The 18,857-nt window shown below is 37.5% G+C and overlaps 1 protein-coding gene across 3 annotated transcripts; it reads left to right on the forward strand.

Annotated features, from left to right (window-relative positions):
- Positions 1-335: 335 nt before the first annotated feature.
- Positions 336-18,851, forward strand: LOC149815783 (forkhead-associated domain protein). 3 transcript variants are annotated; one of them, XR_016427983.1, is made up of 5 exons: positions 336-480; positions 15,750-15,949; positions 17,248-17,717; positions 18,226-18,351; positions 18,521-18,851. XR_016427983.1 is itself a non-coding variant. In XM_089989564.1 (4 exons), the coding sequence occupies exons 1-4, from the start codon at positions 360-362 to the stop codon at positions 17,957-17,959; spliced, it is 831 nt and encodes a 276-aa protein (XP_089845690.1). In that variant the 5' UTR covers positions 336-359; the 3' UTR covers positions 17,960-18,851. The 3 variants fall into 3 exon arrangements, 2 of the variants coding, with proteins under 2 accessions (XP_089845690.1, XP_089845691.1); XM_089989564.1 differs by having other exon boundaries at positions 17,920-18,851; XM_089989565.1 differs by lacking the exon at positions 18,226-18,351.
- The last annotated feature ends 6 nt before the right edge of the window (positions 18,852-18,857 follow it).

The following is an 18,857-nucleotide window of genomic DNA, read 5'->3' on the forward strand; positions in this document are numbered from 1 at the left end:
TCCCGGTATAGTTTGTGAAATTTCATACCAAAGCTTGGCTTGACCCAAGTTCCAATTATAATCGGCATTTTTTCAATGTAAAGCTGATAAAAAGTATTTATTTTACTGGATATGTTCCAAGTCAGGTTCGTGTAATCCTCAAAAGATCCAGGTATGGTTTCTCCTGTAATGGGTTCGATTAGACCCGGGTTCAGACCCGATACCATCATCTCAAATGGTTTTTACCTGGGTCTGAACCAAACCCGACCCGTTGACAGCCCTACTTGCAGCTGAGCCACGAGTGCTGTAAAGAGGGATTGACCAACATCACATAACCAGCCAACCAATCTAAGAAAACGAAGTGAGAAAGAAGGGGAACAATGTTGGCGGTTGCAGCTCCGACCTGGCCGTTCCGTGTCGTGTCCCTCCGCTGCAGCTCCGACCGACTGAGAGAGCAGCTGGACTCGCTCTACAAGGAAGCAGAAAGATCTCGCATCAGAGGTTTCCTTTTTCTCTCATCTCTTTTCTGACTCTTATTTGTGAAATTCTAATTTTGTTTGATTTCAAGAGATGCAAACAATGGAGGGTGGTGAAAGCTTCTTATGGTTTGATGAAATCAACTTTGTAAAGGCAGAGGCAGAAAGATTGTGAACTTTGTTAGGTTTTGCTGAGTTGGTTTTCTTTGTTCTCAAGTTCTTTGTAGATGGTATGCTTGCTCTTATGAGATAATGAAAGATGGGGAATGTGTATATGTACATATATATGTGTATAAAGTCGCTCCATAACCTCTTCGATAGAAACCAATTTGCTCCTGGCACGTTCTGCGATCCCGGCTGAAGAACTATTGGTGTTTTTCAATTGAATCCTCTGCAGTCACATGTTCCGACTTTTCCATAGCTTATCTTCCGTTAATGCTAAGGTCTGAATTCTACAGTGGAGCTTCTAATTTAATCAGTGAAGCTCGAAAATAAGTGATTATTGGTGGCAGGGTGTAGAGTTGATGCCAATTAATAATTTGGATTGTCCCCGTAAGCGTATTTTCGCTACAGAAAGGGGTTAAATTGGACCAAGTTTGGAGCTCGAGAATAAATGATTATCAGAGGCAGCATCTAGAGTTAATGCCAATCAGTAATTTGGGTGTCTTCGTAGGTATGGCTCCTTTGTAGAAAGGGTTAAATTGGACCGAGTTTATCTATATACGAGCATATTGTCGTCCCTAGTTGGCTGTTTTACATGGAAAAAGAGTCTTTTTATAGCTGGTGTCAATGTGTTTTAATACGAAATCTAATATTCGATAACACATTTAGAGTTCATATTTGTTCGGTCTAAGTTGCTTGTGACAGTCATGTTACACCAGATTTTCCTGTGTTGAAATCGTTTTGGAGGTTTCTGGCTATAATTTTTTGGATATCATTTGAGGTTCTTTTGGTCTCCAGTAAGACAATGCTTCATGAGAACAAGTGCAGTATTTGTGATTATGTTTACCTAGTATGTGGCTATTAGGTTAACATAAGCCTTGTTAGTGAGTATGAATAGGCAGGGAACGACGGAATCTTTAAGAGTAACTACATTTCTACCCTCAAATGGAAGGCAATGTGTTATCTGTTGGCGTTCTTCAAAACAGAACCAGAATGTGAAACAGGAATACATACTGGTAGATGACATGGATGATACGATGTGCGGGTGCTCGGCATTCTCCTCAGCCTATCGACACCCATGATGAGCCGAGGCCGTTATGTCGATGGTGAGCAGGACCCTGAACCCAAATGAGAAAGAAGACACTCCTGGGTTGTTTTCATCATGCAACCAGGCCCCTTCTTATAGGCTTCTAAGAGAGGCATGTAGTCGAAGGAGTGGGTAGATACCACTACTAGCAGTTACCCTGCATGAGTAGTTGCAATAACTGCCCTGTAACTCCCATGAGTCATGCTCTACCCCATGATGTACTCATGTCAAACCAGGTCACATCAAGTTAGATTCGATCCATATTCCAACATTCTCCCACTTGACCCATTGACATGGAAAAACACTATATCAAGGTTTTACTGTTATATTGATTCAATTTTCATGAAGGTTTACATGCTTTCCTTTATCACAAGAATGAATCATGAAGATGGACACTTCTTTATGAAATGTCATATTTTTATGTAATACAATATAATTCATTTTTAGTGTTTTAGCGTGTTAAAATTACATTTATGAATAGGTTGGTTTCTAACCCATTTTATTGGTTTTTTTAATATTATTATTCTGCTATTCTCTCTAACCAAATGAGAGATCTTTTATACAGAATGACCAATACACAAAATCATAGAGAATCAATTTAGTTTCACAAATATGATCACATATAACCATAATGTATTGTCATACATCAGAAGGAATCAAACATACTCATCCCCTTTACGCGTTGAAAATATAATCTCAGTGCTAGCCTTTTAATAAGAGAAACCGCAGTCATTTCATCTATACCGATTGTATCACTACATACTATATGATTCTTAGTCCTTTCTTTAACAACAAAATATTTTAACTCCATGTGTCAATACAAGGTTAAACTCTTGTTATTCAAGGACATGACAACTTCATTATCTCATAAGATCTTTAGTGGTCTCTCAATAGAGTTCATTATACCAAGATCCATAATGAAACTTCTAATTCATATGGCTTGAGATAAAATCTCGTATAAAATCAATAATTTCTACCTCAATGGATTTCAGAAATTCCTTCACTATCTTGCAGTGAGAGATGACACATCGAATATTCTGAGTCATTCGCGATTGCAAAAGCAACATGCTGAGATTATTCGAGCACTCCCACTTCTCATAGACATCCTTTTAAGCGTTCTCACTTCTCATAAACAACCTTCAGAGTGGTTGTTTTATTCTCCGTATAAGTGGAAAATAAATCGCTCTATACGAAATTCATATTAAAAAGGTATATGTGATACCCTTTATTATTTACCTTTTCTGGACAAGCATAATTGGGTCATTATCGTTCTACTTTGGTGGAAACGATAATACTCATAGTTGTTTCGTCTCCTCAATTCACAAGGAATTGACTTCAATTAGTGAAACTAGCAAATCATGTAACCAAAGGCAATTCAGTACTGTACTTTTGGGTATGAACATGCTTCATGAACTAGTATACACATCTACTATTGCACCCTGTGTGAATTTGGAACACAATGACCTACCTTTGAGTAGAATCATTGTTTCATAAGTCACACACAATCATAATATTGAATCTTAACACGGTCCCGAGAATCTTCAATCAACATAACTCATATCACTTTGGTGATTGCATGCGTCAGTTGATCAAGATCTTTTACCATAAACATATTTGTATTATAGAACATGTTCATGCACACATAATAATGCATGTATATTCATGACGAAACATGTATTATATCATCAAAACATACAATTCATGCTTCAACGCATATGCATAAATAAATTTGGATGAAAACACATCACAAATGTCATGAATTTAGTAATAATTCATGCTTAAAACATTATGCATAACTTAAATAATATAAAACACATTTATTAGACATGTATAAGTCATGCTTCCTTAACAATAAACACTTATAAAGCATGAAAAATAACAAAAACATACTCTTATGGTTTAAACTCAGGGTCCTCAAACTAGAACTGGTCTAAAAGTACTCTGAACCAGTCTGAAACGGACTCGAACCGATCATCTAAGAATCTGAACCGGTCCTGAAACTTGTAAACCGGTCTAAAATATGAACAAAACCTAATAAAACCCACTAATCGAATGAGAAAATCCTTGTTCTTTCAATGATTCATTAAAATAAGATTTCTAGATCTCGGAACCGGTGAAAAACCAATAGGGAACCGATCATACATGGGTTTGGTTGTAGGCACATAACCCAATGTTGGCATTCTTCAAAACAAAATCGAAATATAAGACAAGAATACATATTGGTAGACACCATGGATGATACGATGTGCGGGTGCTCGACATTCTTCTCAGCCTATCGACGCCCACAATGAGCTCAAGCCATTATGTCGATGGTGAGTAGGACCCTGAACCCAAAGGAGAAAGAAGAGAACACTCCTTGGTTGTTCTTATCATGCAACTAGACTGTAAAAGTCTCGTTTTTCAAGAAAAAAACAAATCAAATCCGGGTCGGATCCGACCCGGACTCGTTAACCCGCTAGGGTTATAAACAGAGGGCGGGGTGAGTTTTTTTTTTTTTTTAAAACCCTTTCTCCTCCCCATAGCCGTGATCCCCCGTTCCCCTTCTTCTGAAAAAAAGGGAAACCCCTTTGGGGTTTCCCGATTCATGCCCTCCCCCGTGTCTTTAAGAGAACACACAAGGGAGAGGCCTCTCTTAACGAAAGGCCTCCCCTCTCCCTGCGCTCCTCCTCTCTCGCCTCCCTCTCGGCTCTGCCCTCTTTGCGTGCAACGCCGGTCGATGACAGCGCCAACTCCCTGTATGCGACTGCAACCCCAGTGCTATTTCCTCCCTTCTGCTCGTGTTTCAGCACTCGACGTCGGCGACCACACGAACACCCTTTCTGTCGCTCGCTCCCCTCTCTCTGTGTTCACCCTCCTCCACCGCAGCCCTTCCCCTGCGAGTTTTGGCGACGAAACCCTCCTACTTCTCCCACAGGTAACCCCTACCTCTCGTCTTCTCCCTCTTCGTTTTTCGGCAGTTCGGCAGGGGCGATTCCCCCTTGTCGCCTGTCTCTTTTCGGCAGGGGTGACGTCCCTGCCATATGTCCCTTGTCGGCAGGGGATTTTTCCCCCTACGATAGGCAGGCAGGGCGAAGCCCTGCCCACCCTCACTTTGTCAGGCAGTGGCTTCGGCCCTTGCCGCTCATTTTTCCGGCAGCCAGGCAAGGGCAGTGCCCCTGCCCTTTGTGTCTTTTCCAGCAGGCAGGGGCAAGGCTCCTGCCGCCTTTGGCTTTGCCCACAGGGGTGATGCCCCTGCCCCTCTTTTCCCTCGGCAGACAGGGGTTCGCCCCTTGTCTCCCCCTTTTTCAGATGTGTCAGGCAAGGGTTTTGCCCCTGCCTCCTCGTAGTTGCTTAGGCAGGGGCAAGGCCCCTGCCGTTTGAACCTCCTGTCAGGCAGGGCAGTGGACCTGCCTCTCGGTCCTCATCAGGCATGGGCGAGGCCCCTGCTACCTTTAAGTTTCTGGTCGCATGCCCCTGTTTCTTTTGCAGGTCGGACAGTGGGCAGAGGTGGCCTTCTTCTTCTTTCATTTTTTCGTACTAACATGTCGTACCTTCACAGATTTCGCAACGGAGCACGCTCGTGCCTTATCACCTTAGCCCATCCTCACTTACACTCGCCTCCATGTCGATTTTAAGGTACGGGTTCCCCTTTTGATCTCGAGTGAGAAAAGGATCACAGATGCGTTTCTCATGCAATAGTTAATAGATCCAATGTAAGAGATAAAACATCATCACCAAAACCGGTAGATTAGCTAATGGATCCAATTAACAAGTCATCACCTGGATACATTCATTTCAGTCATATAATGCATTTTAAGGAGATGTGACAAACTAGGTGGAAAAGGTTGGAAATGGTATAAAATTTGGAAATAGTGTTCCTTTGTGACTTCAACTTCTTGGTATCTTTTGTTTGACAAAATATTCTTCAAGAGCTTCAAGATTTGCCTAGTAATGTAGTTCTAGTGCTATGCTAATCTTTGAATATTGATTTAAAAAGTTATTTTGGTTCATTATACATGGTAGACCTTTTGGCACAGACAAGATGGCCCAAGAACAAAGCATCTCCATCCTGGAGTATGGCATAACACATGTATGAATTATGTAGTATGGTCAAATGCCTATAGTTAGCAGCTAAAACATATTAAGATATAGCTTTAAATGTCGACATAGTGCTTTCAAATATGTTATGTTTTACTCTTCACATCTCACTCTGAGGAAGCTAAAATACTGGATGGCTTGTGAAGGGGTTCTAGATTTTCATAGATGAACAATCATTAACAGATTTTGGCCATGGATTACCTTTGTAATTTTCATGCTGAATATAAAAAGATTGGCTTGTTGGTTGTCACATGGATATGTACAACAATTTTTATGAAATTTCCAATACAACTTGTATATGAAGGGATATGGAAGGATAGTTAAAATAGACTAATAGAGTGTCTGTGTGACATAACTTGTGGGATAGTTATGTAGGTTGTAGTGTGACAATCTTTTATGGTTCTTTTTGCCTTTTGATCACTATCTTGCTCGGGTGTTGATTTTGTTTTTAGGAAGCCGAAATTCAGAATGCCTCTCTTCTTAATTATCTCTGATAAGCAGATAATATGCTATGTTATTCTTCAGCAGTGATTACCATGAGACTGGCTATGAATTGCCAGAGATTGTAAACTTCATAGCTGAAAATATGGCTATGGATTTGCAACTATATTTTTTTATATAGATATCTTTATAGTTGAAGATATAGAGGGCGTATCATAGAAAAAAAAATCTATTGTTAGGGTCTTTAGTCTTTATCATTTTCTTAGACAGGCGCTTCTTTCACTATCAGGGAATTTTGGCCCCTACTTGTTCATGTTGACCTCGTGCAATGGATCCTAAATTGGCTTATTGTGAAGAACAAAAAGCCTTGGACTGTCTCGGTGCAAATCTCTTTAAAAAAAGAAAAGAAAATATTAAGGGTGTTGAGTTCTTGTGTTGCTTACAAAAACAAATCTTGTATTTTATGCTGCCTTTGCATATCTCCATATTTTTTGGCATTGTGAAAGCTTCAGCCATGTGCATGCTAGAACAGATTTTTCACATGCCTCTGATTAACTATTGATGTGTGACCAATGTCCAAATGTAATGTCAACTACATGAGAATTTTGTAAGCATGTGTAAAATCTGAATTTTTAGATTTATGTTGTATATGTATTAGTTGCACAAGGGGCATATGTTTAAAGAGATCCATGAATGTAAACGCACATGTGACATAAGTATGGTGAACTTAATCTGATGAATGGAGTTCTTCTTATGTTTTAGTTTGATTTTAGCATGTTGGATATGAATGTATTCCTGTTAACATGTTATTGCAAAGTTTGTTTTGGTACAGGTGCATACATGATATGAATGTGTGCAGCCCTGAAATTCAATTTCTAGATCCGGGTTATGTTCATGTGTGTGGATGTTAACACATGTTATGAATGAAAAGTTTCATGTGCCTACATTTATGGGACATGTTTATTTATCGTGCATTTATGGATTGGTTTCAAGTGCATGTGCATACATGAAATCGATGTGTGTTTAGCATGTACAATCTTGCATAAATGTTGTCATGTACTTATGAATCATAAATGAATGCATGTGTGTTAAGTGATTACATAAAAGCAATTTCACATGGATGATGAACACATACATATGATTGTGGTAGCTCATGCACATTGTTAAATTGGTATGAATGAATGTGCATTTGGAATCATGTTGGTATCATTGCATAAATTGCACATTGTTATGATTTTTGCATACGATGCATCGATGTTCGAAATAAATCATCATGGGCTTGGTGGGCCTCGAGCTTTAGTTTGCTCTTCCTTTATGTATTTTAAATGCATCGCAAAAATCACATTTATTTTTATTGTACTATATTGCACTGTTCTATGTGTTTCCACGGGCGGGAGTCCCGTGATGGTTCTCGCAGGGGTAGATGCGAGCTCTTGCCTTTGCTTTTGCATGCTGAATTGCAAAACTCAATAATTGGCTTTTAATAAAAAGATAATGAATAAGAATAGTATAATATACGTTCTGGGATCTCCCATCGGAAGAATGAGAATCTTAGAGATTCAGTTTTGGGGGACCACGAGGATACAAAAACTTCGTGTGCTTTACTTTGACCCCTGAACCCGATATTGAGGTTCTTTATCTTGGCCACGGTTTTAGGGAGAGACTGTCACTTTACTTGGGGGTGGTGTGTTCGACGCAGCTGTTGTTTTGGTATACCAAGAAAGTGACACTTGTGGGCATGGAGGGTCTCTGGTATCCCGACATTAGATGTGGAGATCTAATGTTTTGAAGGTAACATTTGTTTTCGGGTTTAGGTCTGGACAATTATGACCTTGGGTGCATTGACCGCACCCTAGTCAGCTTGACCGCACTGGGTGCCGCACCCGTATCCGAGTTGCGTCGCGTCAACGCGGGTGCGGCACCCTATTGGCAGAATCCCTGTGACATAGCTTCATAGACTTCATCAAGTTCTTCTATTTGGTGCTTCTTTAAGGCTTGCTCAGTCATATGCTCCATTACACAGAGGATCTTCAATATCATCAATTTTTGAAAACCTTTAAATAGAGCTAACAAGACATCCCAACTACACACACACACACACACATATATATATATATATATATATATATATATATATATATATATATATATATATATCATAAGAAGACTTCAAAGGATAACTATATTAGTTATATATTAAGAAAAGAGGATGGCCAAGCACACAAACATACAATATATATAAAATATTTAATAAGTTAATTTAACATTTTTTAAAATCATTTAATATAAGAATTAATTTTGAAAAATCATTAATTTCAAACATGATAGTCATTAATCACTTTAATCATTCATTAAAATCATGCACACATATGTCTATCACAAAAGAGATATTAATGCATAACTGGCATGAATTTTCAACATTATCAATACCAAGAATAAATAACTCACAAAAGAATATAAATAACAATTCATTTTACACAGCGGAAGATAAGAAATGATTTTAATCACTCAATAAAAGATTTAAGAAAAGTCAAATAGACAGATCAATTTCATTTTAGAAGCAATATTGGCCATACAACTAAAATGTCACTTATGGACCAATTTTAAGAGAACAAAAAAACTTTCAAGAACACATGCTTAGAGAACTAACTAATGAAACCAACAATATCTCAAAGAAATGCCACAAAGGCTACATTGAGATATTGATACACTAGTGGTCACCTATGTCACATAGGTGTGGGTGCGGCAATGCAAAAAAACTTGGGTGCGTGAGGGTATATATATGTAATTGGGGGCTCGAGGTACCTCTACCCCCTATTTTTTTTAATGGGAGGGGGGAGGAGACTCGAGGTACCCCCTATTTTTTTTAACGGGGGGCTCAAGATAACTCCCCCCCCCCCTATTTTTTAATGGGGGGGGGGGGGGAGCTCAAGGTAACCCCCCTATTTTTTTAATGGGGGGCGGGGGGCTCGAGGCACCCCCTTTCATAGGCTTTTTTTGTCCAAAATGTCTATTTTGGATAGATATGACCTTGGGTGCGGTTGACCGCACCCAGGGTCATTTTGACCGCATTGGGTGTCACACTTGTACCCGCACTCGCATTGTGTTGCATCGACGCGGGTGCGGCACCCTATTGGGCAAATCCTTGTGACATAGTTGGTCATTTATGGACCAAGGAAAACACACAAACAACTCACAAGGTAAAAGTAATATATTCTTCATTAACAAATGGTTAGAAAGCATTAATTAAACTTTTGCAAAACACGCAAGACAATCAATCATGGAACAAATCATGCAACTAAAGCATATTAAATGCAAAATGCATGAAAATATTTCAATAACCATTTCTCATACAAGAGCAAATGAGTTTAAAAAAATTAAAAAGAGATTTAAAAATCTCATATAACACAATGAATGATATTTGAAAATCTTAACACTAGTTTGACCGCTACAAGTAATCACCTCACTAGACCTTCAATCCTCAAAAATCAAGTATATCAGCCACTAGAACAAGAGCATAATCATAATTTCACTAAAGGGCTAAAACCATAGTTTAAAAACTCGTCGAGTTTACTCGGTGACTCTGTTGACTGGGCCTGGATCGCCTAATCACCAGGTCAAAAACCAGGTTGGACTCAACTTTAACAAAACTCAGTCGAGTCATGGGCGAGTCATGCATATATATACATATATAATATATTTTATATATTACATGAAATATAATATAAATATTATGTATATTATATATAAAAATATGATTATATATGTAAATATATTATAAAAAATATCATATAATGTATATTATATATAATATATTGGTAACATACTATAAAATATAGATAATAATAATGAAATATACATATATTTATATATTTTATATAAAATATAAAGTTAGCATGACCCGAGTTTACCTGGCCGAGTCACGAGTCACTTAAGGATAAGCAGAGTGACGAGTCACCGGATTTTAAAACCTTGGCTAAAACAATATCTCTTGTCTATATATAATGACACTTAAAACAAGTGTATCAGCAACTAGATCAAGAGTATAATGGGTGGACATAACTCACCACATTGAAGAATAATATTTCTTGTCTACATAAAATGACACTTAAAACAAGTGTATCAACATCTAAGAAGAGTATAATCTCAATGTCACTTATGAGCAAAGCAAACACATAAAAGTGTGAATAAACATCTTTTGTGTACATATAATGACAATCAAAATAAGTGTATCAGCTACTAGAACAAGTGTATAATCTCAATGTTACTTATGGGCTAAATAAACACACAAAAGTATGAATAAACATCTCGTCTACATATAATGACTCAAAATAAGTATATCAGCTACTAGAATAAGAGTTTAATCTCAATGTCACTTATGGGCTAAACAAACACACAAAGTTATAAATAAACATCTCTTATCTACATATAGTGACACTTAGATACGAGGCATACCAGGAGGGAACACAAGAAGTAAGAGAACTTGTAATAAAAAACAAACTAATGCCATCAAGAAGAAGAAGAATAACAATTTTAACAATATTTCAAAACTCCATGGTTTCAAAAACATAATTGTCATCACAGGAAAAACAAGATATCAAACATCTAATACTGTAGCAATGGTCATATAAACAAATGAGTGATAAAACCATGGTTGCCAGTTGAGGAAGCGGGAAGCGATACGGGAAGCGGGAGCGGGAAGCGAGGCACTTTCAAAATTTTAGGAAGCGGGGAAGCGTGGGACCACTTAGGACCGATTCGGGAAGCGTCTCGAAAGCGACCTAGGAAGCGTCTCGGAAGCGAGGAAGCGTCTCAGAAGCGAGTGGGAAGCGAAAAAAATAAAAATAAAAAATACAAAAAAATTGGAAAAAACAGGGGAAGCGAGGGGGAAGCGTGATGGGAAGCGCGCTTCCCATTAAAGGGAAGCGCGTCCCCCATTAAAGGGAAACACGTCCCCCATTAAAGGGAAGTGCGCTTCCCAAAAAAAGGGGGACGCTTCCCCCCACGCTTCGGAAGCGTGGCGTTTCGCGCTTCCGAAGCACGCTTCGGGGAAGCGCGCTTCCCCTTTTAGCTAGGCGCTTCCGGTAACCCTGGATAAAACATACTCATAGAAACCGAGGTCAATCACCTACTAGTTAGATACACACCTAAACTAACAAGATGACATGAGGTGGACATACAACTTACCTCAACGATTAACTCAGATTTGCAACAACAATGAGGTAAGAGGTCAATCATCCATCAATCAGACTCAAGGCAAATGACATGTTATCCATAAACGTAAGAATCTAGATTAATAAGATGACATGAGGTGCACACAACTCACCCCAACGGATAACCCTAACCCAATAACAACAAGGCCAAAAACAAATGATGCATTATATAAAATTCAGTGATGGACAATCCAAATGCCATAAAAAGGCAATACATACTTACGGAAATCAATTTCCAAATAAGTGAGTTCATACAAAAAACTGATTTGAAAAGACAAAGTTTCAAATCAAAATCCAATAAATGAGATGAAATTTTAGAATAAATATAGTGTAATCATATGCACAACAATATGTCACATGACAGTTTTTACAACCTTGAATAAGCAAACAAGAATCATGCTCGATATAAGCAATCTACATAAAGCAGATGAAGTTTGAGAATTCTTCAAAATAAAACCATAAATCCACCAATCAAGGAACAGGTGCAGTAAGGCACTCACATACAAAAGATCAAATAACTCTCAACAAGGAGACAAGAACAATATAAATGATCTTATTAAAAAAAAACTTTTAAGAAGTTAGATCTGAAGACAAACATATAGAGATTCTCACTCACACACTTCAAACAATAGGCCAATATGAACTCACAAAGAAAGAGATATAAGCACAATAGCTACTTAGGAGCTTTAAAAAACACGCAAAAATATAATCTTTATTCAAGATGAAATACATACAAAATGCATAATATGTTCAAAATTATTAAAACATGCATTTGGATACACGATGACAAACCATAATTATCCCATCAATAGTAATCATGTAAACTATTCATGGCATATACCTAAGAATATAATGCAAGAATTTCTTAAATCAACATTATACACAAGCCATCAACTTGAAAATAATTTTTACTCATTATTTTTCAAAAAAGGTAATATCACTAAAACATACATGGAATAATACATTCACATAATGATAGAAGGACCTTGTAAACTCATGGAAGATATCCATGTTATCACTAAAGACAATACTATGCCAAAAAATTTTAAGATGATAATCTTAAATTCGCAAAAAAAAAATCATGTTTGGTCACATAATTAAATTGTTAAGGAAACATCATTATACACTAAAAATCTCAAGGATAAGCCATTTATACGCATATATGAGCATAAGAACAAGCATACACATACGTTAAGAGACATTCAAGGGAGAATCACAACATAAAAATTTAGTATTTTTGAAAAACGTGAGACACATATTAGAATACAAGAAATCACATACTTTTGTAAAATATAATTTTTCAAAGTACATATCCATAATCTAAAACATATACTTTATATTATCAAAAGACAATAAATTCTAATTTCAAAACAAAACATTTTAATATAATCTTTTAAAAATATGTACCATACATATGAAATCAAAAGGACCAAAGATACATATCGGCATGTGAAGACCTTGAATCCATATCATTACGAATCTTTTTCAAGACCATGATGCCTCGCTCTGATACCATGTTATAAAAAAAACATGAATCCTGTTGCACTCCGGAATGGATACCAAGAACCAAAAATACAATTTATTTAAATACATACTCACCATAAAAGTAACAATAGAATACAAAATAATTTCATTAAGTATGAAATTCAAATAATACAAAAAAAAATTACAAGCAACCTCACTACAAACACTCAAATCACACAAAAACCTATAATCTACCCATCACACTCTCACCTTACAAATGCACACACCCACCCATATATATAGACACAAAAAAGGGAGAAGAGAGAGAGGTTAAAGGAGAGAATGAGGAGGGGATTTCCTTCTAGCCGTTGGACTCCAACGGCTAGAAATCTAGTTGTTGGACACCCTCTCTAACAACTAGAAGAGGTCAACCTAGGTTGACATATACTTAGTCAATCTAGGTTGACTAAGATATATATATTATATGTAAATATATATACACAAAAAGAATACATCCATCTTAACACTAAAATGCGTTGGTGCTTGAGGCACTTTAATATCAGTCAACATTCCCTCGTTGCAATCTAGCTGCTACAAAGAACCATATTTATGTACCAGCCTTGCTTGTGGCAGCCACAGAAACATCTAAAATGACAACCAACCACCCGGTTAACTCAGAAGCATGCTTGCACCCCAAAGTCTGTCGGCCATACTCCTTTCAACATCAGAATCCTTCTCTGCCATCAGATTTCACCCGTCATTTAGTTGAAGTACACTGCCTTTCCAGTGCCAAAACCAATGTTTGTGGCTGATATTTTGTAGCATCTCCTGGTTTTTCTCACACTCTGCCCCCGCATCCATAGTACAGTATCAATTCCAAGGACAATCATTAGCTACAACATTTTCAAAGCACCCATCTCCTTCAGTCAATCAACAACTGTACCAATTTCCCACAGTTCAGCAACTATGCAAGGGTTAGAAGTTAGCTGATCTGATGCAATCATCTTGACAGGGACCACATTCTTAATAGTTGGTCACTGTCCACTGGAGCACACTTTCACAGCAGCAGACTGTGTATTTGCTTCTGCATACTGAATCACAGCAGCTTGGTTTCTTCAACTGTTGGTATTTAGTGTTGCAGTCCCCTGATCCTGTGTGGTTAACATGTGAATTCTACCTGGTTTTCATTGACCACTTCATATAAGGATAGTTATGATGGTTTTCACTTCTTCAAGTTGTGGAGTTGTAGAAGCATGAACAAGTACTGCCATATAATTTTCAATTTTGTCAATAATCTAAAAGTCCTACCTCAAGAGATTTCAATCCTTGCTTCACCAATACTAAATCTCAATAATTGGATTATTACTTGTCTCTTGGAACCAAAAGCAGAGAAAAATCTTGGATGCCTATCCTTGTTCTCAACACAAAATAATTTGATATGGTTGTCCTGCTGGCCCTTTTGGCTCACAATGTTTAATTATCTTGTATGTTTCCATTTCTCATTGTACTTCATCATCTGTCCGAGTCATCTTTGTCAAAGTGTCAATGCTTCTTTTTGGCCATCATTTTTTTTGTTTCATTTTGCCACAAAATGTAACATCTGTTCAGTTGTAGATGTCCCAGTTCTGTTTGCACCCTTTGCCTCTAGCATTTTTTTGTTCAACAGGGCTGTCGCTGTGTTCTTCCTACCACTTGTCATCTGCTTGCCATAGTCATCATCTTACTTCCCTTAGCTGGCTTGAATATAAGCCAAATTCCCATCAGCGACCTTTGGAGACCATTTAACTAATTTAGGTACTCAAGTAAGAATAAGACCAAATAAAACCAAAACTGCATTGGTTTTAAATGGATTGCTGAATAGTGAAAGATACGTGCAACAATTGGCTTGATGAATTCTCCAAAAGAACTACTGAAACTACTCTTATTAGTTTCCTTGAAATATTTTCAATCTCTGATTTAACTCAAAAATGCATCCTTATCATAAAAATTTTAGGTATATAAATTGTTAGAAGATTGAATGATTGCATATTTTTGGAGAGAGATGGAAAACTTGTCAAGAAGCTCTGATTGAATTGGGTTTATCTTAACTTTTGTATGATGCAGGGTTTCCAACTTAAAAGAGTGTGACAACCCTCGTGGTCATAGTTAGCCAGGATTAACTGGCCAAATGGCTAAAGGGACTTATTTGTTCCTTTCCTTTCGAAGCTCCTATGGTTCATTATAATGAATAGATCCAATTTTGACCAATTGGACCCATTTGACTGATCTAGAACTAGTTTTTGGAATGTGAAAGATCATCTCTAGGTTTGTTCAATTTTTTAAATGACCTAATCAGGATTGGCAATTCAAGAGATCAGTCATTTTGAAGAATTTAGACTCACTGGACCTTATTTTACTGATCAACGTTGAGCTTTCACAGCATTGAAAATAAGCTGTAGAAAAGGGTGCCACGTTGTATGGCTTTAGGAAATGGACTTTGGGATATAGTTGAGTATCCTGGTTGGACCCAAAAGCTTTTGTTATGTTGGCAATTTTTGTTCTCATTGCAAACATGGCTTCCAAGAAAAAAGGATCCAATTCAATCAGTCTTTTCAGAACAGTCCAAAACGGGTGCAGCCTGATCTGGAGTTTACAAACACCCACAAAATGAAATAATGGCTTTTTCAATTTTAAAATATGGCCAATAGCTTTGATATTTGAAGATTGTGTCCATCATTCCCATTTGATCTCTGATGACTTATGGAATTTTTTATATTGATAAGTGATCTTGAAAATAACCAGATGAGCAATCATTTTCCTTCCCTTGTCATCTTTGTAGCCAAGTTCCTTACATGGTAATTCTTGTTTCAGCAAATAACACAAGATTGAGATTAATGAGACTGTCAGAGGCAGCGGAGAAGCTTCGATGGCAGGCAACTTTTGAAGTTCAAGCTGGTAATGAAGATACAGCAAGGAACTTACTTCAACAGAAAAAGAAAGTTATGCAAGCTTTGGAGAAATCAAAGAACCGAATTGAGCTTCTTGACATGTTTTCAACAAAACTCTGCGAGGTACTGTTCTCTGTATTTTTTTCGGGGGTAGGTGAATGAGGGTGCTGTTCTTATTTGATTGCTGAGTCATATTATCTCACATTTATTTCTTTTTTTTTTGCATGAATATGTTATTTTATATTAATTTTAAATATGAATGTTTTCAACGAAAATAAAGAAAAGAACAATGGGCCGATGTTAAAATCAGTTCACATTTGGTTAAGCCACATGATTTGGATTGGATCAGACCTAGGGGTGTCAATGGGTCGGGTTTACTCGGACCCGACCCGGACCAAACCCGATAAGGTCTGGGTATGGTGATAAATGATAAGACCCGATTACAACCTGAGTCCCAACCCGAAGGTCCGATTAATACATGGATCCAGGTATAGTTTGTGAAATTTTATACCAGACCCGGGCCCGACCCGAGTTCCGATTAAGACCTGCAAATTTTCAATGTAAAAATGATAAAAAGTATTATTTTACCGGGACTGGTTCATGTAGTTCTTATCAGGTCCGGGTATGGTTTGTCTTATAGTGGACTCGATTAGACCCAGGCCCAGACCTGATACCAAACCCAAAAATTGGGCCCAAGTCTGGTTCTACCAGGGTCCGAACCAAACCTGACCCGTTGACACCCCTAATCAGACCATACAGGTTCAGCCAAAGTAGATACTAACCTTGCAAAAATAAGGGTCAGCCCAGTGAGATCCACATGTCAGTTTGGGTCAACTTGTGATTTTTTCAAATACCAAAATGTTCAACAATGTTTTCCAAGAAAAAAAAAACAAAAATAGTCAAGCTAGGACAGAGCTGCTCAAATTGACTTGATTTTCTAATGTTACTGGTCTAGTCAATCCATTATTTTGTTTCTAGGAAAATTGTATCCACATGATTGGATCCAATTTAAGCCTGTGGGAGCCGTAATCCATTGGAAAATTTGGTAAATGTATCATGCCAATCCATTATTTGTTTCTAGGAAAATTGGATGAACATGATTGGATAAGTGGTTGGGCCATTATATAAATGTAGTATGACACATTGTGTGTCTGTGTGCAGGATAATATTTGGTATTGACTTAGTGAAAAATTTGATTCCTTTATTTTGAAGCAACGACATTTTTGTTAGGAACTATGTGGAGGTAATCTTTGCTACTACAGCTAGATGATATTCAAATAACTTGATAAGTATTCAAGATAGAAGCTGTTCACCATATGAAATGATGGAAGAGGCCATGTTATTGAAATTGTTGCACAGATGAGGTTTTGGACATCTCTTATACTATCTGTGCCTGATAGGAAATAATGATCTGCTTTCAGGCAATCTCTGTGAAGGAAACCCAATTAATTGGCAATGTTGCTGTGGACAATGGTGTTGACAAGGAACATCCTGATGCTCCTGTCCGGATTATTTCTCCCAAAGAGGAAGTTATGGACGAATCAGAAGAACATGGAGAATTTGACCCTACCAGCATTGGATGTGAAGATGATGAATATGAATTTGAAAGTGACGATCAAACCGTCATGAAATCTTCTAACCAGCAAATAAATATCAGGTTTCAAGATATGGACAACTGGGAAGCAGATGAGAAAACCAACAATTTGGAAATTATGTCTTCATATGAGAAGTTTCTTGACCACATAGATAGACAGCTCAATGATTTGGAAACAGAGGTCATCACATTTCTGAGACTTACAACAGCTGTAATGGAACACGAAGAGAAGCTTAAAAACCCAAAGGTGCAAAATGTAATGGAACTTCTTACAGCTATACGCAAAACCAGAGAAAGGTAAGGTATATCTGTTGGTTGAAATCCTCTTACAAATCAAAATATTTTGGTAAAATTGAAATTTATTTGGTAGAAGTGTGTTTTTACTTTTAAAAGACTGACTACTAGCGAATGTGCATGCACTGACATGGTATTGCTCTATCATGATTTGGATCTTCATTGCATCATTCTCTAAGTTGAATACTTGTGATCAAATTTGCAGGCTTGCAAATGCTTTGGAGTCCCAAAGAAAAAGCAGATAAACCTTTAGTTCTTGTTTAAACTGATGGTCATTTCTAGTTGAATATCTTCTCCGTTTGTGGTTGTCCAAATCTTATGCATCATAGAGCAAGTGGCACGTTCGTATAGCTGTTATTGTGAAAACTTCTGGTATAAGCCACAAATGTGGCAGGTTACTTTTTATAAGACAGTTGTTTAGAGCCAGTTTTTTTTATTAAACATTGCACATTGATCCGGTCATCTTTAGCTGTGATCTTGATCTTGATCTGCATGTGGGATTTTTAACCAGTCTGACTGGATCTGGGACCAGCTGGGTCTGAACTTAGAGCCAGAGCCTTGCCTCTTTTTAGTCCTAAATGAAAGTGGTGCCGAAAGCAAGTGCTAAATGGGTATCTTTGTCAAAATCCATATCCAGGTTAGTTTGGCTTTGATTCAAAATTCTTCTCCCATCTGAGCATTTGTAAGGCTAGGTTTATATTTTAGAGGGTCCATTTTGGTCATAGCTCCACAGCAAGACCCAGTTTTTACTCACAATTCAATGGGTCTTGGTCTAGATCTTAGTGGATATCTTTGTACTTGTGCAGGTTCTAGTGGGTCCAGCCACATCCTGCTGAGTCGGATCTGCATCCTTATAAACGTGGTTACTCCAAGTAGATCAGGGACTCAGAGAATTGGAGCTCACTAAAAGCATGGAAAAGAAAGTGCATTGTTATTATTCTTTGGAACTATGCAGTGCATTTACTCTTGGAATACAAAAGACTTTCATGTTAAGCAAGTGATGCAATCAGTAAGATGGAGTTTCCCATTTCCTAAAGCCCATTAGTTCTTTTTTCTGATACCTTATTATCTCCTTGTCATCTTTATTCTTGTGGTGTAATTATGTGGGCTGACTAATACAACGAAACCGTGTTCATGCAGTTT

Source organism: Nuphar pumila, chromosome 15 (genome assembly GCF_984573655.1).
Source record: "Nuphar pumila chromosome 15, dmNupPumi1.hap1.1, whole genome shotgun sequence".
NCBI classification, from domain to species: Eukaryota; Viridiplantae; Streptophyta; class Magnoliopsida; order Nymphaeales; family Nymphaeaceae; genus Nuphar; species Nuphar pumila.